A 26018-nucleotide genomic window follows, 5' to 3' on the forward strand; every position below is an offset into this window, starting at 1 on the left:
CAGTGGCCAGTTCTGGTTGCCCCATCTCAAAAAAAATATAGTGGACCTGGAAAAGATTCAGAAAAAGAGCAACAAAGATGATCAAAGGCATGAAACGGCTTCCATACAAGGAGAGACTAAAAAGATTAGGGCTGTTCAGTTTACAAAAGAGACAATTAAGAGGGTATGTGATAGAGGTCTATAAAATCACGAGGGTCATTTCACCTTTCCCACAATATAAAAACCAGAGGTCGCATGATGACATTAATAGGTATCAGGTTTAATCCAAACGAGAGGAAATACTTTTTCATACAACACACAATTAACCTGCAGAACTCATTGCCATGGAACGTTGTGATGACCAAAGGTATAACTGGGTTCAAAAAAAGAACTGGGTAAGTTCATGAAGGATAAGTACATCAATGGCTATTAGCCAAGATGGTCAGGGATGTAAACTCATGCTTGAGGCAATCGTAAGTCTTTGACTGCCCAGAGCAGGGAGGGGAAGATGGGGTGAATCTCTCCAAACTTCCCTGTTCAGTACACTCCCCATGAAGCTCAAGTACTGGCCATTGTTCGAACACAGGATACTGGGGTAGATGGATCATTGGTCTGACCCACTCTGACCATTCTTATAAGAATGAGAGAGTCAACTGAACAACGAAACAACTAAATATAAGAGACTTATTCGAAATGCCCTTGTGCTGTTATAGGTGTGATGGTGGCAGACCAGGTGCCAGCTCATGCCAAGGCCCCTAGGCCTCACTGAACACTGACAAATGCATAACTGGAAACCATTCTGGCTCACCTGTGTGTTAATTTTTTTTTTATAACTCTAGCATGTATTTAAATACATGTTAAGACTTCATAAAATACTTGTAGGATGCTGCAAGTATTACTCTTACTTATATCTGTATCCCATGTTACAATAAATATTTACGTGTTTGCTCTGTAACTATAAAAATGCTTGCCAAGACTGTAAACCCCCTACAGTCAGGGGAGAAGCATGGCCAGGTGTGAAATATTAGTTTACCATAAGAGGTGTTATCTCCTCCCCAACACAAGAATGCCTACAGACACCAGACAAGGCATTGTGGAACATCGGGGAACAAAAGAAAGACTTTGTTGATTGCTTTCCCACACCTCTGAAGAGGGTATATGCACAAGCCCTCGTCCCAACACAGCTTGAATTGTGGGGGAAGGGAATAAAAATGCCTGACCAGAAGAAACTTTATTCCTCTGCTGCTTGAATTCTGAGGGGCAAAGATTTCTAAGCATAAGCAAGTGGTCCTCAGCTGTTTCGCTTGAATTAGCCTAAACATAATACAGAGTTGGCATATTATAACAGCTTCTATTACCTTTTGAAACCTGGCTGTAACTCATTTGTGTGTGTATGTTTACCTGCTTTAACCTTGTTAATAACTGATTTATTTTTCTCAGTTAATAAACCTTTAGTTTACAGGATTGGCCACAAGCATTGCCTTTGGTTTGAGATCTGAAGTACCATTTACCTGGGGTAAGTGACTGGTCCTTTGGGACTGGGAGTAACCTGAATATTGATGTGATATTTGGTGTAAGGGATCATATGTCACAAAAGGCAAGCTTGCTGGGGCAGCAAGATAGACCAGGGTGCCCAAGAGGATCATCTGTGACTCTATGTTAAGGCTGTGACAGCGCTGTAGGTGTTCACATTTGCTAAGTATAGAACACACAACCAATTTGGAGTTTGTGCATTGTTTTTTGACAGTCTGTCCTGAGGATGGTACTCTCAGTTGTGACAATAGACAGCATGACAATAGATTTTTTTTTAGTTTTCTCGCATTTACTCCAAATCAAATGTTATTACTATTATTTATTATTTGTATTGTGATAGACCAGCCATGAACCAGGACTCCATTGGGCTAGGTGCTGCACAAGCACAAAACAAAAAGATGGTCCCTGCCCCAGGGAGCTTGAAATAAACAACTTAAATAAGATTATTTTAAGTGCCAGTTCCAAAAACACAACCTGATTGTCGAGGTCAAGAGGGGTTCTTCCCGCTTGGTCCACCATCAGGAGCAATAAGTGTCCTCAGGCCATATTCTGCACTGTTACACCTATGCAAACTGCACTGTCTTCAACAGAAGTGCACAGGTGTAACTGGGGGCAGAACCTGATCCTACAATCAGAACTTAGTTAACAGCTCTGTTGATAACACACAAAAAGAAAAGCAAACTGGCTCAACTTTTAGTTTTGGTACTGGAGGAATCAGAGAAAACTTTAAATACAGAGCAAATTCTTCCGCTAACAATCTGCATAGTCTTGTTGCTGTCTATGGGGCTCCCCATGGGGCTATCAGTCTGCCTGGGCAGATCACACTGCAGGATTGGGGCCTTCAATTCTGCCATTTTTGAGTTACTTCTGCACAGAAAAATTAGGCTTTTTTATAAAAACAATATTTTCCTAGTTTTTATTTTCCCCACTTGCTTTGTTAAAAATGACTACACAGATTATGCTCAAACTTTCCAGAATAATTCAATTTTGAACTGAGACCAAATGAAAACAGAAGAGACTCTTTCAAAAAGAAAAAAAAGAAAAATCTGAGGTGCATCTTTAATTACAGTATTCTTCCCACTACCACAAAAGCTATAATAACCACCACAAAGTTATGTTAGGATAAAGTCTTAATGCTTCAAATCCATTCATTTTCCTGATTTATATAATACACTTTCAGGGTCCCTCAAACAGCCTAGCAAACAATAGGAGAATCACAAATAGAACTCTAGTAAAAAAATTCCCTCCATTATTGTAGAAAACCAGAATTTCTCTGCAGATATTTAGACTGTAAATATGAAAATAGAACTAAAATGGGCCCTACTTGAGCTAAATCGTCCTTCAGGCATTTTCAAGTCAATGGATCTGTTACAGTTGCAGTGTTACTTTAGCATACAGTGACAGAACTGTATTTCAACAAAACAGCCAGCACAAGGAGAAGTATGCAGCCAATATATAGTATGACTGCCATGCATTGTGAATTACATAGTTCAGATCAGAGGGACTGTATAAATCATTATTTAAACAGCTTCATTGTGTGCTACTTTTTAAAAGTAGGTACAGTATGTTTCCAACAGCTCCTTTTGTAATGCAGAACAACTCAACCACACTAGGCCTCCACAGCTTGTATTTCAACAATTTCAGACTTGGGCATTTTTAGCTTATGCTGGGGCGACGACCCACAAAATAATAGTCTGGGCTTCAGACCTCTAATTATTGAAAACTGATTAAGAGAAAGACTAGAAACTGTGTTTCATTACGTGGCAAGCTTTCTGTAACTTCAGTTCCATACCTAAACACTGACCCAGCAAATGCACAAGTAACTATAGAGCAATCATCTTATAAGGGCATATCCTGGTTCCTGTGCCATACCCGAATAAAGAGGGTTAACTAAGCAGTCATAAGGAAAGCCGCACTCTGCAGCAACTCCTGCAGACTCAGAGCTAGCGGAATCAGTGTGGCTGCGATGCACGCCTACGGGGGAGATTTTGCACGTAGGTAAGCAGTCACAGATTCATCAGACCCAGTTCCGCACAACATCCAGCCCACCTCTAACCACCAGATTCTCATGGAGTGGATGAAGTACAGCTGTTTCATTTCTTTCATAAAACAGCACGATGAGCTATATTCTGCCTTGAAGCACGTGTGCGCACACAGCTCACACTGACGTCAATAGGCATTGTGAGAGTTTTCCTCCAGAATATGGTCCTATGAGCATGTGCACGCTGGTAATTGTAACTGCAATTTGAACCGTGTAATTCATTGGAACAGTTTGACTGATTCTAGTTCACTAGGGAGCTGAAACTGCAGGGGGATGAGAGCTTTAAGGGTGGTTACTGAATGGAAATCCAAGGAAGAGAGGGTGCTCAGCACCACCTGAAGGCTCTCAGCACCTAACAGGATCGATTAAAAAGGAGTTTCACTGAAACAGAATTCACTAGCTCAGCATCTACAATAAGAGCGATTCACAGTGTACAGAATGTAATATCTTCTTTTAAAGCTAGACAGTACTAGTAAATACTGTCATCTGCAGAGTGTTACGTATTCAGACTGTGACCTGTGTGTGTCTTATGTAACATGCTGGCTAAGCGTGAGATGTCTCACTCTAGCAGCTAGTCCATGTAAAGGATAAGAGCTTCGCTCCAGTTGAAAAGATCTGAAGTTAGTGCTGAAGTTCCCATGCTCAACCCCTGTTGACAGTGTGCGCTGGTAGAGACTTTCACGAAGTGGTGGTCCATGAGATGACCTATCATTCATATTGTGGGAGCACCCTGGGGCCCCAGATGAGACCAGGGCTGCTGTATTAGGCACTGTTACAAACACTTAGTAAAAGGCCGTCTTACCCCGAAAAGCTTACAATCTAAATAGGTAAGAGAGACGGAGTGAAAGACAGAAGGCATTATTAGTCTCATTTCACAAACAGGGAACTGAGTCAGAGACAGTGCTTTTTAAAAGTGACTTGCCCAAGACCACACAGGAAGTCAATTGCAGAGCCAGGACTTGAACTCCTGAATTCCAGCCCAGTGCCTTACTGACATGAGCATCTTCCTTCACATTTCATTTGCTTAGAGGAGCATGTAATACTGTGCGCAAACATGTTGTATGTTACCTATAGGAGCTTGCCCATAGAAAAGATAAGAGCCTGCTATTACCACCAGTTAAGGGAGCTACTCTATTACATCAAATGGTAAAAGACCTAGTATTGAAGGTCCCAAGCTCTATCCCCACTGACCACTGGAGATTCATCACACTTACTGTAGTCAAAATAAAGTTTTTGAGTTTCCTAAGGGTGTGAATCCTCTGCTGAGGACATATTGTTGGCTATATTAATGTCTCATTTATATTTTGTTGCCATTTTCCTGCGTCTCTCTGTCATAAGATATATTTTACATTAGCAATTTAAATTACATATTTCAGCTTATATTGCAGATGAGTGGCTTGAAAATTTCACATTTAGAAAATAAGTTGCTTTTAAAAACAGGGAAATACAGTTAAAGTGCCTGAAAAGGCTATTTTGAAATGCTCCCTAATTAAGGGGGAAGATAAAAAGCCATACTGATTTTAACCAAATTTTGTTTCAAAGGAAAAAAACATTTCAAATGTCTATCCGGGGAAAAAACGAAGTTGCCAAATTGCAACTCAAGCAGCATTTTAATGGCTGGGTTAAAAACGGGATTTCTAATGGAAACACTGACGGACAAAGAATGAAAGGAGATCATTCAAACACAAAGCAGTTTCCATTTCATTTGATATCCAACTCATTAACACTGTACCCAATCAACAGGAGCAAAAGAAAGAAAAAAATATACTTCTCAAATCTTTCATCTTCATTAGGCTTGCTTTGTTCTCTGCTAACAGTACACTGATTAGCTTTCAATACATCCAAAGGACTTTTGCACACATTCAACAGGACTTTTGTTATTATATTAACTTGCTGGAGAAATATTGGTTATGTCTATGCTTAGATAGATTCTGTACAACATCCTTGAAGCATTTGGCACAGAGTTCCTGATTGATCATTAGATACGATACTCTAGACAATCTTCCTTGGAAGTAGGTTTAAATTCTCAAAGCCTTTTACTGGGGGATTTTTTTTAAATAAGCCTTGTTTTCTCTTCCTGGCTGAAGAAGAGTTGGATTGAAGGTACTGCTTTGAAAACATATTAAACAGACCAGAGCAGTATCCAGAGAGAAAACACCACGGTTAAAGCTACTTTGTCATGCATAAGTGGTATTAATTGGACAGAGACACTCAGTGGAGAATTTCCCCTGTGCAGATAAACAATAGGCCAGTGGAAAGCTGGAACAGAATTAGCTCTAACCCATCCTGTGCCAGCTCTTCCCCAATCCCTGATGTAAGAAGACAGAGGAGGTGGCATATCAGGGGTATTTCAGGAAGAAGAAGGAAGCACCAGAGCACAACTCTGCTATGCCCAAATTTCCATTGATTTAAGATGGGGGCCTTGCTCCAGTGGCATCAACTGCAGCTGTTCCTATGAAGCTTTAATTTGTTCAGGGGCAGCATGGTTGAGGATCAGGAAACCACAACTAGCTCCATACAGTCCCCCCGCCCCATCCCCTATTGTCCTAGTGGAACTCGGGCATGGTGGAGAACCTGCCCCATGATTCTCAGCTCCATACGAAGTCTGCTAAGCACAGGATGTGAGGGGGAGGAAAAGGTGGCTTTAAGCTCCCCTTGCACTTCCCTGTACGTTAGGGTAGTCCCCCAGCGTAAGCTAGAACAGCCTCCTGGTCCTTAGCCTCAATATCAATCATATGGAAAAAAACCACAATCACCTCTTCATGGGGTTAAGATCTCACTCTAAGTATCCTTTATACCTTCCAGTTATCGTTCAACACAACTAGGGAAGACCAGATTTGACATTATTGATATTTCTACAGTAAAAAACCAAACAGAAATAAAACCCTTAAAAAAAAAAAGTGCCTCTCAAATCCTCAGGTCATCTTTTAAAAAGAAAGATTAGTGGACAAACCCTCAAAGTTTTTGCTACCCGGAAAATGAAGCAAAATGCAACGAGTGCCAGACAGGAAAGGAAAAAACCAACAAATAACCACTTACATTCATGAAAATAAGTTGTTATAACCATTAAACAACAATCAACATAATATTTAATTATTCTACAATGCCTTGCACTCTAAAGCACACACACACACACACACACAAGCAACGCTGACATACATCCAACACTGGGCTGGATGGAAATAATCTGGTAGGATACTGGTACACAGCTCACTACACAATACAACTTGGCCAAGTACACTTACACAAAGCCCTTGCTCTTAGGGCCAGATTTTCAAAGATACTTGGGCATCTAAAGATGCAGAGAGGTGCCTAGTGGGATTTTCAGCAGTGCCCCAAAATGGGCTAGGTGCCTAATTCCCATTGATTTAAATGGGTGTTAGATGCCTAGTCTGCTTAGGTGCTCTTGAAAATTCCACTTGGCACCTGTTGGCATTTTTAGGTGCTTAAATCTGAAATTTGAAAACCTGGTCCTTAGGAACATGGAATCTTGAATGTCCCAATTATTATCTACAAGCTCGAAACAACAGAGACTAAAACTCAACCAGCAAAGTAGTTGCTAACATTGTCTCTTTAAAGAGTTATAATTAAGGGTGCATGAGCTCTGCAGAATAGGTCAGAGTGCCTCTGTAAATCAGTAATCCAGTCTCACTTCTTTAGTCTGTGTACTTCTTTCATCTTTATGTGTATAACTAAATTATTCTTCATTCCTTATATATTGCAGTTTCTTTTATTTAAAAAACTTGTACCCATGAGACAGTTAAAAAGATACAGCCTGCAGAGTGCTGGATACACACTGTAATTCTGGCACTCCCTTTGATCATAAGGCCCAACTGATAGAATTTATCGGAACATTATATTGACTTTTAACAAGGATATAAAGCCACTGTCTTAGTAAAGAGTGCATTTTGAAGCACCCTTCAAATAACTGAGTTCTACTGTGTTGTATCATGAAACTAAATTTAAAAAAAAAAATAATTCCAATGTGGTGGCTATCTGATGAGTTAAGGATTGAGTGTGGACTGCCATCTGGTGGTGTTTTTTCTTCTTTGCAAACAATTGTCATGCTCAAATAAAGCTATTCATTCCAAGTGATTTGCTTCATTGAGATAAGGGACTTTGCAGAATTCACTACTAATCATGGCAAATCCCAAAGAGACATGGCATCCTTGTCAATTGAGCACCACCCGGATCAATCTCCAGCTAGGTCTTTTAAGGTGACCTGGCTGGATATTTAGCTGATGTCTGTCATAGGCAATCTTATTGTGTCCCTGAAACTTTTGTCACCCACATGATCACAGTGGCATTCTTTGGTTCCTTTAGAATTTGTTGGTCTGCCAGTCTAATAATATGGCAATACTAAGAAAGCAGCCGAAACCAAATTAGTGCTGATGGAGGCAGTTGCTGGGTTCAGCTTCAAACAGCCTTGTTTTTGATCTTGTCCTGTTATTTAATATGGAGCATCTGACAAAGACCATGAGAATCAAAAAAGTCAACCCAGTGTTCTTCAGCTTTCCTCAGCATCCATGTTTCACTTCCATACCAATAGCAGTTGATTATCCAAGCTTTGCGGCAAGCTTCATGTCACAATGTCCCCACATGACTAAGTCTCCATTATTTACCTTATCCATGTAACAGACGAATAAGCATGTCTACCATTACCACAGTACCTAAAGGCTGATGCTTGCACGGTACCTTGAAAATGGGGGCAAGAAGGTTGCTGGCAAAGACTGGCCTCTTTTTTGGCATCTTGAGCATGAAGATCCCTGACACAAATTCAAACTCCCCTTACAAAAATTGGACGAGAGGAAGTCAAAGCTAATGGACTTTGCATGTTCTCGCAGGAATTGCTTCACTGGATTAGGTAGTCTGGTATCCTGTCTCAAAAGTGACCAGCACTAGCTGCTTCAAAAGAAAGAAGGAAACCCATTATAGAATAACCTACATATAGGGGAAATTTCTTCATTACTCCAAGAAGTTAATCTTTGCATATGTCCTAAAGCATGAGGACTGATCTCCCTTTTAGGTTTTTATCCTAGCTAGCGTGGTGGATCTTACTCATACAAATATCTAACTCTTTTTCTAATCCTACTACATTCCTCAATACCTTGTAACAGTTTGCTTCATGGGTTAATTATGTGTTGTTGAATTACATGGTGTGTTCTATCAGTTTTCATTTTAAATTGCATTGGCCTAAACTCACATCTGGTACCACTCTAGTTACTTTAATACTGATACAGCAGGATTCATTTGACCCTGACCATCCACATAAAGGCTATAAACTTTGTCATTTATTATATAGTATGGTTTACTAAAGCTTTTTTTTAAAAAAACTAATTGAGACATAATATGAACAGGAATAAGTTTTAATGGATGTAGAACAGCAGTTCTCAAATTCATTTTCAAGAGAAAATGAACTATCAACTTCTCTCAAACATCTTGAACACAAGCTTCTCTACAGACATTTAGAATGAGTACGTGAGAGGGAGAGAGGGGAAATTACCTGGGAAAGAAAAGAGGAATGTGAATAACTTTTAATGACCTCTGATGCAAGGGTTGCTGGCAAGTAGTTTAGAACAGTTTTGATTGAATCCGAAACTCAAAGAGGAACTCCGAACAGGCCTGTAAACCCAAACCCCAGGAGCTGCCAAACTTCACCTAGTCTGAACATGAACCCATACGTTAGATAACAGCTGACCCTGAAACACAGCTAACCTTTTGAAGAAACTGGCCCAATTTGCATGTGTACAATGAACCTCAAAACTGAGCATGCTCTGTGAGGTTTGGTATTTGTACAGAACAATTCCTCCAGCTAGACTGTAATGCAGAACACAACTAACTCTTGGACTGTTCCAGTTCAAGGCCCATATCCTGAATTTGATCCACGCAGGCACACCGAGATGCCTGTGCAAAGTCCCACTGAAGTCACTGGAATTTCACATGGGCACATGTGTCTGTTCAGGTGGATCAGACTGCAGGATCCAAGCCTAAGCCTGTATTGAGTGAGAAATAACAGGCCAGGTTCATCTCTGGTGCAACTCCACTGACTTGGAAGGAATTACTCTGATGTGCCAGAGAGCGGGATTTGGCCCTTGGTATTACCTTATCACAAGGATCCTGGAATCAAAAGTAAAATATGGGAATTTATAACTGAGAATCTGACTTAAATGTAAAACAGCAATAAAGGGATAATAAATTGTATTTATGGGACACTCATACGTTATGTACTTGGATGCCATAAAGTATCTCAAACAAATAAAAAGCTGCCCAAGATCAAAAAGGCAACATAGCCCAATAATCAAAGAGATCTACAGAACACTAATATATGCCTCAATAACCCATCAAACCAACCACGATATGCATAGCTCGCATAGAGGAATATAGATATCATATATACTATTTATAGGTGCAAATTTTAAGCCATCTTTTGGCTAACATCAAGGCTTCAATCCTACAGTCTTCATGCAAAACTCCCACTGAAGTGAATGGGATTTTTGCATGAGTGAAGACCCCAGTCACATGAATTTAATACCTGATGAGTCCTCTGCCCCCATAAGCATGTGCTTAAGTTCCACTGACTTCAAAGATAAAACACATGCTTAAGGGCTTTGCTGAAGCAGTGGACATGGCACTGATCTGGGAGACAGGAGACCTGAGTTCAGTACCACTGGTCTTTGAGCAGGTCATTTCACATCTGTTTCCCCTGCTAGCCCTTTGTCCGTCTTATCTCTTTACACTATAAGCTTTTCAGGGCACAGGTGGTCTCTTATTCCGAGTTTGTACATTTGGCAAAGTGGAGATCTGATCATAGTTGAGGCCACTAGGTGCTACTGGAATATAACTAAAATAATAATCTGAAGACTGTATTTTGCATTTGCAAAGGGATGGATTAATGATCTAACAGGTTGTTTCTATCTTGAATTTCTAAGATCCTATAAAATTCAAAGTTACTAATTTAACCCCTTCATCTTAACTCAACCAGAATATAGCTCTGGCAGAGTAAAAGACACCAGATCTGGCAATGGTATCCAAAAGCCCCATTCTGTTCAACAAAGTAAAGGAGAATTATCAGGAACTCTCCTAACAAATTCCAGGATGTCTTGTGATTTTGGTCTGCATTTACAATGTCTCATTGTATTATGGTTGTCTACCCAGAGGTCTCTGAACAGGGTCTGACCTGATATTTGTACAAGTACTTTTCTTCATTTTAGTGCGGTAATGCGTGAGTCCCACTGGAGAAGTTAAATATGAAATGGTAGTCTTAACCCTGAACTCTAGCTTGGTGCCTTTAAAGTCCTCAAACAGCAAGTGTCGGTACAGTTTCCAATAGAGATTTCTCAGTTTTGTAATCACAGAACCAATGGCCCACACACATGAGTATCAGAGGTGTGTGCTTTAGCTTAGCACAGTCAATAAGCCACCAACAGTTCAAAGAGACTTTTATCCTGGTGATTAGAATACCAAAAAGGTTAGGTTTGGTCATGAGAAAGACACAGCTGCATGGGTCCTAACCCAAAGCATCTGAAATGCTGTTCATGTTGAATGTAGCCAGCTCCAAGCCAACAAAGACAGATTTGGGAGCATTCTACACTGGATACATGTACTGAAAGAACTACAAAAATTGGGAAATTGCAGCATCATAATTTTTCACCTAACCTTACAAACCATCTGGGGAGGAGGCAGGGTGACCAGATGTTGTCAGGACCATCCCAATATTAGGGGCTTGTCGTACAGGCAACCTATTACCCACCATTCTGATTTTTGCTATCTGGTCACCAGAGGGGTGGGGGGAAATGTTAAAACTGACTTGCAGAATCCGTGCTGTATCCAGTACTAGAAATGAACCTTAAACACCACTGACTCCATGAAGATCAGAATAAAATTCTGTGAGCTGGATCTCAGCTGGTGCAAACTGGTCTAGCTCCTCTGACTTCAGATGAGGATTTGGCTCAGTTCTTTGGGGGTGAAATCCTGGCCCCACTGAAGTCAATGGCAAAATTCCCCTTGACTTCAGTGGAGCCAGGATTTCACCCTTGGATTTTTCCAGCAGGGGATTTGGCTCAGTGCTGCTTTATGATTTCACTGTCTCAGGGATCAGAGTTCTGAACACTGATCACTTGGGAGCCATTCCCACCCACCCACATTTTACTGCAGAGCTTTCTGAGGGACATACCAAGCTGACGTACAGAAGGATACAACAAGTAAACACTAGTTATGAAACATGATTTACAATAGCTCAACTGTGACAGAACTTGTACCATTAGACTGGGGAGGGAAAAAAGTTTAAAGTTAGTCATGAATTTTTGTTTTGTTTGTGTTTATTATTCCACGCTCGATATCTTTATCACAGAGGCTTAAACAAAAACAGGTGATGCCAGTGTGTGACGGGGTTGATAATTCATGGCATGAGTAATCTCTCTCTGCTGCAAGAGTACAGATAAGCACTCAGTAAGCTTTGCCCAACTGATTTAAAGTTACCTCACGCACATTACGTGTCTGCCTGCTTGTTTATAAATCTCTGAGGTGGATGCCTGGCTGGTGTGTTGTGCCTGCCATGTGAACTGTACAAAAAGCGGTTCACAGGTTTTTATTACAGCTTTACCTTTAATATCTCCACTACCAGATTTGTTACACTTCACAAATGCAGTAGTTAATGCTGCTTTCAAGGCACAGGGCATAACCTTTGTTCAACCTGAACTCTTCTCCAGCTGTTACTGCACTGCGTCTATGCTACTCTCCATATTGAGAGCCTTATTGCCAGTGATTTTCTCAGGAAAGCCAATACAGAGGTTTAAAGATTCTAAACTCTGCCTCAGCACACATTGCCATACACCCCCATGTACCTGAAGATTTAGGATGCCCTTGTTAAAACCTTTGGACACATGACATCTGAGATGAAAGCAGAGCCAGCCAGCACTCTGGAAATTTTCAAGTGCGCTTTCAATTCAGGTCCCCATCTTCAAAAGGGCAGTGAAGAAATGCCTCTCTTCTAATCTAGTCTTGTCTATTTAGTGTGCAAGCTCTTCATGGTAGGTCTGTCTCTTACAACATGTCTGCATAGCACCTGGTACAAAAGGGCTCTGATCTTGGTTGGGGGCACTAGCCACTACTGTAATAGAAATAATAAATACAGAATAGAGCCAGCTGGCTTCAGACAAGCTAGACAGCTGCACTCTGTGCAGTGGAGTGAGACTGGCCAGCAAGCTGCAAAGGGATTGTCACAGTTTCGGGGTTAACTGCACCTTTGATCTCTGCCTTGGCTTTCCTCAAGGGCACCCGCTCAAGGTTCAGGCTCCCAGCCATCACCTATCTTGGGCAGAGACCCACATCTCCCTCTCTCCAGACTGGGGTTTTAGACTTGCAGTCCCTCTGCACTTCATTGTGATTTCCTGACTGGGGTCGGGCACCTCTGGTTAACCTTTCCATGGGGGCTACAACAGTGCACAGCAGTTACCAAACAGCCTTCACAAGGCAAAAGACGTTTATTCTTTTGGGTAAAAGCAGTACAAAGAAAAATATGAAACAACAATAAACATTCCGTATGCTATAAATGTTCCTTGTGCTAAAAGCTCACCGGAGGTCACCCATCAGTCTTATGGGGCCTTGTAAGCCAAAGTCCTTCCAACCTTTCTGTCTGTTTACTGAACCAAAAGAAAGCCCTGTGTCAATTTAAACTCAGCCTTTTTATACCAAAAGCCCCTTCTTTGTCTGGTGGTCACAGGAAGACCCAGTTTGAACAAGTATCTGCTGGCCAATGAAGAGGTACCTCACTAGAGGTGTTTGACGTTTCAGCGACTAGCCTTAATCACTCCCCCTCCCCCCACAGTTTTTAGTTCCTCTTGAAGCAGCTGTGCTAACCCTCTCCTCCCCCGCCCCCAGGTTGCACACAATCCCTGGCCCACAACGATACATTAAAACCTTTCATAAACTTCACACAATGTGGTTGCTCAAAGTCACTGCAGGAGGTTGCAGTATCCATCGCAGCTCCCCCATAAAGTAGTAGTTAGTAGCAAAGGTGTCTGTCTGGTACCCTATGGGTACCCACTGGCTTATTTTCTGGACTAAGCATCAGTGACCAAATTTGCATTTCCTTTCCCATGAATCACTTCCACGTCATAAGTTTGGGGCATCAGGCTCTACCATAGCAACTTGGCATCTGTCCCTTTCATCACATGCAACCGGATGAGTGGTCAGTGTACACAGTTGAATGTCGATCAAATAGACACAGCTGGAATTGCCTGGGCACCCACACCGCAGCCAAACATTCTTTTTCAATTGTTGCATGGTATTTTTTGTTGAGGAAGCAATTTCTTGCTCAAATACTCAATGGGGCATCTCCCCACTTTTCATCATTTTGCACCAATACAGCCCCAAACCCTGCGTCAGAGGTGTCTGTGAACACCATAAAAGGCTGTTAAGGTCTGGGCTTACCAGAACCAGGTCTGTATTTAAGGACTTCCTTCAGATCACGGCCAGCTTGTTCACACCTTGTCTGGCTTCTCCATTTTACACGGATCAGTGACAGCAGCATTCAGAGTACTAAAGCAAGGGACGAACCTCCTGTAATACCACTTTTGCTGTGCCCACCTTGCATTTCTCCATCTTTACAGTCAGAGCCGCTGTCTGAATACTGTACAGCACCCTCCGTACATGGGTCATAGGCTTTTCCCATGTCTGGCTGAAGTTATAAATATTATCTATGTATGCCAGGGCAAACTCATCCACCCTCATCCAATAACTGATCTACCAGTTGCTGGAAGGTAGTCGCAGCCCCCTTGAGGCCAAAAGATGGGACCAGGAACTCAGAGAACCCTACTGGGGTAGAAACTGCCAATTTGAGACCTGGATCTGAGTCCAAAGGCACCTGACACTAATCTCTAGTGAGGTCAACTGTGATCAGAAATTGGGCTCTTCCCAACTAGTCCAGTATCTCGTCTGTTTTAGGCACGGGGAATGCATCAGAGTGATGGTATTGATCTTTCAGTAATCCACGCAGAATCTCATTGACCCATCTTAGGTACCAATACAACAGGGGATGACCAGGGATTACTTGATCACCGGATCACCTCTAACTCTAGCATGTCGGCCATTTCTTCCCCCAAGCTCTGGGCTGTTGGCACCCTTCCAGGATTACTGGGAACTTTTAATTAGACCCTTAGGTCCATCGCCACCTGATGGACAGCAAGCGAGGTGCATCCAGGCTTACTGGAAAACACCTGGTGATAAGCCTGCAGTACTCTCATGATCACTGCTTGCTGTGTGGGAATGTACAGTCTAGGGAGAGGTTGGCCCTGTTTCTGCCACCAGATCTACTGGGGGGGATGCTCCCTCTGTCCTCACAGTGCTGGCACAGAGCCAGGGCCTGATTCTCGCTGTCAGAATATGGTTTCCTCACATTCACATGATGCAGTTGGAGCTGGGGTGAGCAATCAGACAGCTCCACCACATAGTTCACCTCACTGAGCTATTAGACGATTTTAAAGTGGCCTTCACAGGAAGTCTGGAGTTTATTCCTCAGCACTGAAATGAGCACCATAATATGGTCCCCTGTATATGTCCTAGCACATGCACTTTGATCATACCAGACTTTGTCTCTCCTGAGCTATAGTTAGATTATCTCAGGTGACCCTCGTGAGCTCAGTGAGTTTTCCCAGAAGGCGAACAGGTATTCCACCACTGACTCCCACTCCAGAGAGGATGTACCTTCCCACTCAGCCCTCATTAAGTCTATGAGGACAATACCCTCCTCTCATGGAGTGGATTGAAAGAGGAGAATCCTGTGGATTCCTACAGAACCTCATGATAGGCAAATAGCAGGTAAGAAACATTTACCCCAGTCACCAGGGTGTTAGTCCACAGAAATGTTCAACATCATTTTAAAGGTTCCATTAAATCTCTCTACCAGCCCCTAAATCTGGGGGGTAGGGAGATTACCAGAAGTGATGAACCCCACATTTCTCTCAAAGATCTCCATGTAGGGCAGACAAATTTCACTCTTTGGTCAAAACCTCATAGGGAAACCTGACCCAGCTGAATATTTCTAGCAAAGCGTTAGTCACATTGTCTGCCTCTATAGAGGACAAGGGTAGTGCTTCTGGTCAGCAGATGGAATAATTTACTACCACCAAAACACACTTTTTCCACAGCCAGGTAACTTTGCTAAGGGGCCCACAATGTCCACAGCGACCCTCTGAAAGGGATCCTCTAGGATGGGAAGGAGGGATTAGGGCAGCCTTACCCTTGTCCTGGCTCTTCCTCATGATCTGGGATGAGTCATAAGATTTATAGCATTTCTGTACTCAAACACCCAGGCCAGTGGAAATCCTGGAGTAAGTGCATGTATTCCCCTGTGCCCTGAGAAGCATGTATCATGGGCTAGGCCGAGTAGCCTAAGTCAGTACTTTTGTGGTGCTACTAACAACCTCCATATTCTCCATGGTTCAACACTCCTGGGGGACCTCCACTCTCTACAGAACAGCCCCTGATCCCTCAGAAACCTTTCTAAGTGCCCTCCTGTCCCAGGGTGACAAGGGAGTCAGCTGCAGCCACCCTAGGTTTTTCTAGGGTAGGATCTGTCAATTGTTCCTGCTTGATTTGCAGATCAGGAGCTGGGAGGTTAGGCTAGGGTCAGTCTGCTCCCTGGGACCTGCTTCCCCACCTCTGAGGTCAGTTTATCAGCAGGACCCAGCTCAGCCCTAGGGCATGCACTCAGTGTCAGGCAGCAGCACAGAGTTGCCGCTCCACCTGTCGGCTTTCAGATCAGAGTCCAAGCCAAAAGCTGTTGTCAGGGGTGCTGGAATGGAGGGTCCAGGGGGCCATGACCCCATCACTTTTTGCCTGCCTTAAGGGCGAACGACGGTGGAAGGGGGGTTAGGAGGGGGCGGAGAGGAGCGAGCAGCAGACGGGGCCTTAGGGGGGAGAGATGGGGCTGTGGGAGGGGCCACCATTTGGGTATTGGTTGTGCCCCCACTTCTTGGGAGCTTCTGGTGCTCCTAGCTGTTGTTTTCTGCTTTTGGCTCAGAGTAATTACACAAGTGGCTTGGGGCCAGGATTCCCCAGCGAGATCTCTACCAGCAGCTGGGAGTGCATGCCAACATCCTTCGGTCCCTGACTGTCACTCAGTTTCAGATAGATCTGAGTTGCCAGGACTTGGAAAGAAGGTTCCCATTATCCCTGAATGGTTAAGAGTCTGTAAGGGAGAGTTCTCGAGTGGTCCACCATCCCTGGGAGTACCAGAGTTACTGCAGTCCAGTATCCCTCGGCTTTTTCCACCCCCATCCACCTCAACCAAGAAAGAATGTTCTGTTGAGTCCCCTTTGGGGGATGAAAGAGTCAGATTTACTGACTGAACCATCAAGGCTGGATCTGCTTCTGCTGTAGGTGGGGTCACTGCCACCGGCCAGCACTGCAGGTTACCACCAGCCCCTGGCCTATCCGGCCCCATATAGTACATCACTTATGACTATTCTTGTTGCAATAAAGCCATTTCAGATCCCCAGATTCCTTTCTGGAGACCCAGTTAGGGTTTGCCTCCCCCCAAGTCTGTGTTTAGTCCATTCTCCTTCAGGTCCTGGTTGGGGTCAGCTTTTGTTTGAATTTTTTAATTAAACTCAGGTCAACTATCCACATATTGGTTGGCCCAAGTCCAGCTAGTTTCGTTTTTAGGGTCCTTGTCTGTTAACAATGATTTTTAGATTAGGGAGTGGGAGTGTCAAAGTTTGTAGAATTGTTCCAAACCCATTAATTTATATGCCTCATCGACTATGGTAAATCCCCAACCCGTTCCCCAGTTTGTTACATAACTCCTAATTTGGATTGACACCTCAGCATAGGTTATATCCCCCTTTTCTTTTAACTGCCTGAAACCTTCTCCTACATGCTTCAGGGGTCAGTTTAAACTTTCACAACAAGGCTTGTTCATACGCCTATAAATTAATCTTTATAGTCCCTGTAACAGGGTGCACTCACCTCTTGTGCGCTCCCCCTCAGCCGAATGCACGCGCGTGTACACTCTCTCTGTTTGTCTCCAGGGAGGGAGCCCTGGGGCAGCGTTCTATCCCAGAGCAGGGACAACACCTCGCCCTCTTGGGGCTTCCTAGCTACAGCTCTCCAGCTGGGCCACTATAGTTCAATTCCCCCTCTGGGGTGCCTCAATGTACAGGACACTTCCCGCCAGTGGCTAATGGGGGCTGGGGGAGACCCGGGCCCACCCACTACTCCAGCTCCCAGCCCACCAACCCTGTAGATCGCAGCTGTCAGCTGAGTCCCTTTAACTATGTTGCACGGCTTCTCTAATTCTCTGGGCCACTTCCCCACGGCCTCGCACCATCTTCACCCTGACCTCAGGGCATTGTCCTAATGGAGTCCCAGCAACCAGGTCAGGGCTCCTTCTCGCTCTCCCCAGCTTCTAGCAGCACAGCCCTGTCCGGGGTTCTGTACCTGTCAGCCAGCCACACACCAGCCACGCTCCTACAGCTCCAGCAAGGAACTGAATTTCTTCTGGCCCTGCAGCTCTTCTTACACTAGGCTGCTGGGCCCTGATTGGCTGTGTCCCACACAGCCACTCTAAGCAGCTTGAAGGACCCTCTCCACTGCCCTTTTTTGGGGCAGGGTGTGGCAGGGCCTGGTATATTCCATCACAGTCCCCTATGTCCGCATGGGTGAAAATATCTAGGGCCTTCTCCGACAGCAATGGAGTCAGATACTGTACCCTGTCCGCCTGCTCCACCTTGCTCAATTTACACCCCATTTTGAAATCCATCCTTCTTATCCACTTCCTAAAGCAGGGAAATAATCAGTGCTTCTATATCGTGATGCCAACTTTTCCCAGCCTAGTGCTAAAAATTTACCAAATCTGGTGAAAAATTCCCAGATAAAGTTTTTTACAGTGCTTCTATATCCTGAGACATTTCCCAAAACCTGGGAATTTGTGAGTAAAATGTTTCAACTTGGGAAACTGGGAATTTTAATTTAAAAAACTCCCAGATTTTGGGAAATTTTTCCAGATTTAGAAGCACTGGAAATAATTTGGAGGTGACCCAGCCAAGATAGGCATGTGGAGTCTGCTTCCACCTACTGGAGCAGAGTTTAGCTGGTGCAGTCTCTCCATACTGAGCTGATATTGATGCTCCTTCTCTCTCTCTTCCCCCCCACCCCCTTCCTGGTTGTCCCCTCTCTCTCTCTCTCTCTCTCTCTCTCTTTCTCTCTCTCCTCATGCTGATTCTGCTTCTCCTGGTCTGCTCTCTCATATTCCCAGTCTGCAAACAGCTGGGCTTCCAGATGCAGTTTGTCCCTCTCCAGCTGTAGCTTAGAGAGGGACAAACCTCTCTGACCGTCTGTCCACAATTCCTACTGCAGCAGTGCCTTCAGTCTGGATGCAGCATGGTTGCAGCCTCTGAAAGCCTCCTCACTGCTTCCCTTTAGGGAGGTGTCTCCAAGAGTTCCCCCTGCCCACTGGATTCTCTGCAAGTGGACTGGGCATTCCCTGTATTCCTTCAGAATCATTCCTTTTCCGGTCCTCAAAGTACATCAGTAGATCAGATTGACCAGCTATGCCTTTGTCCACTCCTCAGAGTTGAGCTGCCTTTCTTTGCATTTGTCAACCAGCTGACTTTTTTTTAAGCTGTTCATAACCTATTTCCCCCCACCCTATTTTTGCTATCCCTTTCCTGAAAAGGATGAGGATTTTCTCTGTGCTTTTCCTTTCTACACTGCTTGCATTCAGTGCTGCTGTTGGCACGTTACTGGCAATTCCCCATTGTCAGAGACAGCACATGCTGCCACTATGTATGTCACAGTTTCAGGATTAACTTGCACCTTTGATCTCCCTCCTGGTCCTCCTGAGGGCTAAGGTTTCGGACTCCCAGCCACCACCTATCTCGGGCAGAGACCTATGTCTCTCTCCCTCCAGACCAGGGATTTAGACTTTCAGTCCCTCTGCGCTTCACTGTGGTTTGCCCAGCAGGTCTGACCAAGGTCCAGCACCGGTAGTTAACCTCTCTCCAGAAGACACAATAGCGTGTACCAGTAACCAAACAGCCTTCACAAAGCAAAATACGTTTATTCTGAGGGTAAAAAGCAGTACAGAGAAAACAAAAACAAATCAAAAAACGTTCCTATACTTGTGCTAAAAGCTTACCAGGGGCCACGCATCAGCCTTACGGGCCCTTGTAAGCCCTTCCAACCCTTCTGCACAGGTTTCGCTCCACTCCCCTTGAACAGAGAATCCTGTTTACTGAATCAAAAAAGCCCTGTGCCAATTTAAACTCAGCCTTTTTATACCAAAAACCCCTTCTATGTCTGTTGGTCCCTGGAAGACCCAGTATCTGCAAGCCAACACAGGGGTGGAGGTGTTCACAGTGCCAATGATTAGCCTTAATCATCCCCTGCTGTTTGGTAGTTCCTGGAGGAGCTGTGGTAACCCTCCCCAGAATTCCATACAATCCCTGGTCCACAATGATACATAAGCCATCCATAAACTTAATACAGTTTGGTCCCCAAAGACACTGCAAGTGCTTGCAATATCTGTCTCAGGTACCTTGCTCCACATTCACTCAGACAGGGAGTTTAGGTTTACCAGAGTTCCGGTTATACTATGCACAGTTTATATCAGAGCTGTTTAAAAGGTTACTCAACAGCTCTTAAAGTAAAAAAAGAGGACTGGTATCTGTAATGTCCTGGGGATAACACCCTTCGTATTCTTGACCTTGGTTTGGCAATAACTAGATATGAGAGTGCTCCTGATAATCCACAGCTGGTCTCACTCTGAACTCAGCGCATGTCATGACACGATTCTGGGAGTTATGGCAGTACTGTGTGGATATAATACTCTGTCTACACACAGAGAAGTGGCTTAACTTACACTGGTTTAGTTCAAGCAGTACAACTTGTGTGTGTGGACTATCTCATATTGGTTTTAAACTGGTTAAATGAGTATAGCTTGCACGTGAACATTTACAAGCACAAGCTAGTTTGCAAGCACAAGCCAAATTGATATAAGCCAGGTTTAAATTGATGTGAATGTCCACACATAGCACTGCACTGGTTTAACCAGATCAATATGGAAATCATATCTTTAATTATTATATCAGTACAATGTCACATGTACAACCAGGCCTAAAATGGAGCAGATAAACAGGATCAATAAAGCTCATAACTACTTCAATAAAACAAACTCAGGATCACAACCGAGGAAGCTTCTCAGTAACTGCTCTCCTCCACATTTTTCCAGATGGTTTTTGTTTTGGGTTTGAGGTGTTTTGGGGGAAGGGAAGAGGGGAGGCAGGTGTGGTGTGGGTGTTGCAAGATATTTTGTTGCTTTTGGGTGGCAGGCAAACCACCACACCAGAACTAAAGTTAATTAAGAAAATGCTCCCACCCTCCCAAAAAAAATTATAATAATAATAATAATAGTGGAACATTCTGGTAGGTGTTTGGGAGGGATTTTTTGTGGGGGCAGGGGGTTATTGGTCAAAATTCAAAATGAATTGAATTTTAGAAAACTTCAACCAAGTCTAATGGCAACATATTGTCATGATACAAATATCAGGATATTGTGACATAAAAGTCTGTCCCTCAAGACAAGCTCTTACAGAGCACAATTCTAAGATACCTCGGGCCAGATTCTCAGCTGGTGTAAATCAATGTAGTTCCATTAACTTTACATCACCTAAAGATCTGGCCCCTAGTTTTCATAGTATGATGGAAATCTTTTTCAACCCAAAAAAGAAGAAAAAAAGAAAAAAAAAACCCTAAGGGCTTCTCTTTTGTCAGCATAGTATACAGAAGCTGCATTACTGTCCCTTCTCCCATTTCTTTGATCCGCCTCAGTAATTATCCTGTGTTCAGTTGAACTCAGAAAGCTTTAATCTGTATGCAGCTGCCTGGGCCAGCAAAAATTAATTTTTGACTTAGCCTAACAACATTCCCAAGACCAAGTGGAAGCAAGGACATAGAAATAAGAAAAACCAACAATCTTAAATCAAAATATGGCGATCAACATCAGTAGGGTTTGCACTGGTGTAACTGGTGACAAAATCTGACCCAACAGCGAATGACACAGTTGAAACTAAAGACAGAAGTTGTCCTAAACCAGCTTATATTTGTCCAGTAATAAAGAAAATTCTGGCAGTTCTGAATTAGAAGAATGCACAGCACAAGGTTGCCTGGTATGTGGGGATCACATCCAGTTTTGTTACATGCTTCCACTTATTATTTAGATGCTGTTCTTACCTCTGCAGCTAAGTAGTTCCCAGTGGCTAGATGTTTAAATCTAAACAGGCTATTCCACTGTCCTGCCCCTCCACGGCATGGATCATGATGCACAACCTACAGACAGGTATACAGATTATTAGTCATACCAGTCATCATGAAGACCACACAAAAATACCTACCTCATGGACAATACAGCCCATTCAGAGAAACTGCTGTCTTCGGTATGCCGAAATACTAATTCTACTATAGTGATTCAGTTGCCAACCCTCCAGGATTGCCCTGGAGAGTCCAGAAATTGAAGATTATGTCATGTGATGAAACCTCCAAGAATACGTCCAACCAAAATTGGCAACCCTAATAGCTAAGGCTGTCAATATTCTGTACAATGTAAATTCCGTGATGATAAAATATTTTACTACAGGGTGAAATTCTGTGCTTACACTAAATCTGCCATAGATCATAACTAGTTACATTTATATTTCACTGCTTGCAAGGAAACGTGCCTCCTAGAATGTGTGAATCTAGAGTTACTCCATTGAATCCAACAGAGTAAATGGTCCTACTCCACATTTATATGGGCATTACTAAAAGCAGATTACCCGGTGTCTCCTTCTCTTATTAAAAATTTCTGTTCTGAAAGAGAAGTTGGTCCAATAAAAGCTATTACCTCATCCACTCCGTCTCTCATATCCTGGGACCAACACGGCTACACCACCAATACAAACAATAAAAACTGCATAGCACTTTTTGCAAAAAAAATAATCAGGGTGCTCTGGACATAGGACACCAGGATAATTACAGTCTGTCTGGCCAAATCTCCTCACTGTCAGTTGAGCTGGCCAGGGTAATCTTTCCTTTATGTCCTCCACTGTTTTCTAGTGTTACTTACTACTTTCCAGTTTGGCCTTGCCGATTTGCTCAGTAATGAGTTAAGTGATCCCTAGATATGCAGGGCCCACTCTTGCAGTCCCTACCCAGGCAAAAGTGTGGGTTTGACCAAGTAAGAAGCCTTTTGTTTTCACAGTGTAACATTTGTCTAGCAGTTTGGGATCCTTGCACAGTGTGGAAATAAAGGTTCTAAGACGTCTCAATTGCCCCATATTCTTCTATCAAAACACAAAAAACTCCTGCTAATCTAAGCCCTAATTCAGCAAAGCCTTCCTATTCAGCAAAGCCTTACTGTAAGCACACGCTCTGCTGAAGAGGAATGGACTCGATCAATTTGTTGAATTGGGGCCGAACTCTATTGCCATGTGTCATTAATGGCAAATATGTGCATCCCATGAAAGTCCATATATACCTATCTTGGGCCAAATTCAGGAGAAGCAGTGTCATTGCATTGACTTTGATAAAGTTGCACCATTTATGCCAGGTCTGAATTTGACCTTCCATTATTCTGTTTCTATGCAGCTATATATATAGCAAGAAAACATCTCCCCCCCCCCCACACATGACTGTTGCAATAAAGCATCTCTTAAGTATTCATCCTACACACACTGCTTCATAAAAACAAGAATAGTTACTGGGAGGTATATGGCGATACCAAATGGCCAGGAATGATGCATTTTTACTGAGTGCTGCCCTTTGCATCCTAAAATATTTATAACAGGCAAAAATACCTCTATTTCCCATAGTGCTTTAGAACTTGTTGCAGAAGTGGCTGACTGACGCAATGTTGTACGAAGGAAAATATGTTGTTTCTTCTCGTATTCATCACAGGTCAGAAACTTCTCTTGTTCCGCATGAAAGAGTCTAACAACATCCCCCTAAAGGAACAGGGAAGAGAAGTATTACCAAATGGAAGACAAGGTGATTGGAAATGTTGGGCCAGAGTCTGATCCATATGAATCCACTGGCATCAACAGAGTCCACATGACTTTTCACTTGTGTATGTGGGACCTTTGACTTTTTTTTTCCTGTTGCTGGGGACTCAAGGAAAGGGGAACACACATCTTGGTTTTGTAGGCTGTAGACAGGCTATTGACTTGAAAGTCTATTCTTACAGAAACCCTGTGAAACGTTAATGAAAATAAAATCTATTTCAAAGCATGACAATGAAAAGATGACTAGTCAACCTTGGGGTAATTTTTAAGATTAAGGAATTTTTTTAATTGGTTTTCTAACTATGCTTAATCAAAAATAGTGCTTGGTGAAAATGAATAGCTGACAGCACACTCTAGAAGTGTGAATAAGGCATATTGTAGCCAGGGGTTGTACAAGTTTCCCCTTCACACAGTTCTGCCAATGCACCTCAACACAGACAGCAATACCCAGTTATTCCTGTCCTAGGCCTTTTCTAACACAGATTGCTAATTATGCTGAATTGAGAATTGGTGCTGTGATGATGGAGAGTCACGTTCACTGCAGAGCTTGCCAAACTGCAAGACCTCAACCCAATCCTCTTTTACCTTGAAATCTTAGATGCTTTTGACCCTATTGATCATATCCTTCTAAATAACCTATCACTGTTTGCTTCTGCAACTCTGTGCTCTCCCAGTTCTCCTTTTGCCTATCTGGTTGTTCCAGCAACGTCTGTTTCAATGGGGCCTTCGCCCCTATTACTTCTGGTAGTGGAGAGGGGGCTTGGGCCCTCTTCTCCTCTCCTCTCCCCACTCTTTCTTTAGGGGATCTCACTGGCTCACCTGGCTTCAATTACCACCTTTATGCTCCATTCCTGACCTGTCCTTCCCTCATCTCAGCATGTCTCCCCCCGACGTTACCTCATGGATGTCTTACCGTCAACTGGAACTAAATCTGACTAAAGCTGAACTTTGGATCCAATCCTCCAGTCTTACACTTTGTGTGGTCGTTTACACCTCTACCAGATGCATGTAAACTTCTAGCAATTCTGATCTGGCATTATGTCAAGTGGCCTCGGAACAAGTGTAAATTACTGCATAAGGTTCCAGGGTGGGGGAGGATCAGGACCTTGGTCCCTCCCCACAAAACTTAACACACTCCCTGTACTTTCTCTGTCCTCCCTGCTACTCCATGTTAACTTTGGCTCCTCCCTCTCCTTTGCCCCACACATCCAAGCTGCATTGAAGTCACACTACTTCCTCCTCTGCCACAACTTTTTAAAGCTCCCTCCTTCTCTCTCCGCCCACCCAGCTCAAATTCTTATTCCAGCCTCACCACCTCCCATCCTAGCTACTACAACATCCTCCTCTCAGCACTCCCTGGCACCTGCATTGCCCTCCACCTTTCTAGGTCAACGTCCTTGCCTGTCGTAACCCTCTCTTTCACTCTGAATCCCTCCAACGGTTTCCCCTTTTCCACTGCATCAGACTAAATCTTCTTGCCCTCACTTCACAAGTCTACCCCTTCCTACATATTTGTTCATGTGTGTTATACTGCTCCTGCGTCCTGCCCCCTCTGCTATGCTAACGATGCCAGTCTTCAGCATCTGCTTCTTCCACAGGTATATTCCTGCTGTCCTCCACCTCTCCCGTAAGCATGAAACATCCTCCCCAAACAGTTCTGTAAGCACCTATTCTTTCCTCCTTCCTCAAAACCCACTGCCACCATGAAATTGCCAGTTGATAATGGCTAGTTAGGGAGCATGTGGGGACTGCTGATATTAATTTATTTAAAATAAAACTAAGCAATTCAGAGCCCTCAAGTTGTGCACAACATTCACTTTTGTAGCGGCAGGATCTTATAACTAGTGCTCTCACCATTCATGCCCCAACTCCCTCCTACTATCTGTTACAATCGCTTTCTGCATCTTGGCTGAAACTAAGGGGGTAAGCTGTTCAAGGCAGAGGTTTCGTCATGTATTTATACCGTATCTTGCCCTGGGGGTCCGCAATTTTGATGAGGGCCTTTAGGATATACTACAGTACAAATAAAAACTTAAGATTATTCAACAGTAAGCCAGTATTCTTCCTTTGCATTTTTATATAGGACTGGTGTGGGACACTGGTGGAGGATCCTAGATAATGCAAGATAGCTATGGTTGTTCCTATAAGGTGGTTTTCCAGTTCTAGTTCTTTGTAATATTTCTCCTAGGTGCAGTTAGCCTGAATATGGCATAATTTTTCCAAATTTTAAAATTCAATACAAACAAAATTACAAAAACGTGACTCATACTTACTCCTTTAAGAACGTCTTCTCTGTAGCAACTGTATTTCATGAATAAAGTTATTTTCCAGCTTGTGTTGCAATTAACAGCATTTACCTGTTAAAAATATATACACATCTATAGGTTGAGGGTTTGTTTGTTCTTTTAAAACTGATTTAGTCTTTTTAA

At 43.2% G+C, this 26018-nt stretch overlaps 1 protein-coding gene across 2 annotated transcripts in view; it reads right to left on the reverse strand.

The window, feature by feature from the left end:
• Nucleotides 1–26018, reverse strand: part of ITPR2 (inositol 1,4,5-trisphosphate receptor type 2) — a 340900-nt gene that overhangs the window by 240504 nt on the left and 74378 nt on the right. For both annotated transcript variants that reach the window (XM_044993884.1, XM_044993892.1), the window contains exons 7-9: nt 25863–25946; nt 23386–23532; nt 21785–21880 (exon numbers count right to left, since the gene is read on the reverse strand). In XM_044993884.1, the coding sequence (XP_044849819.1) occupies nt 21785–21880; nt 23386–23532; nt 25863–25946 (327 nt within the window). The remainder of the gene's footprint in view (nt 1–21784; nt 21881–23385; nt 23533–25862; nt 25947–26018) is intronic.

The sequence above is a fragment of the Mauremys mutica genome, chromosome 1 (genome assembly GCF_020497125.1).
Source record: "Mauremys mutica isolate MM-2020 ecotype Southern chromosome 1, ASM2049712v1, whole genome shotgun sequence".
Lineage (NCBI taxonomy): Eukaryota > Metazoa > Chordata > Testudines > Geoemydidae > Mauremys > Mauremys mutica.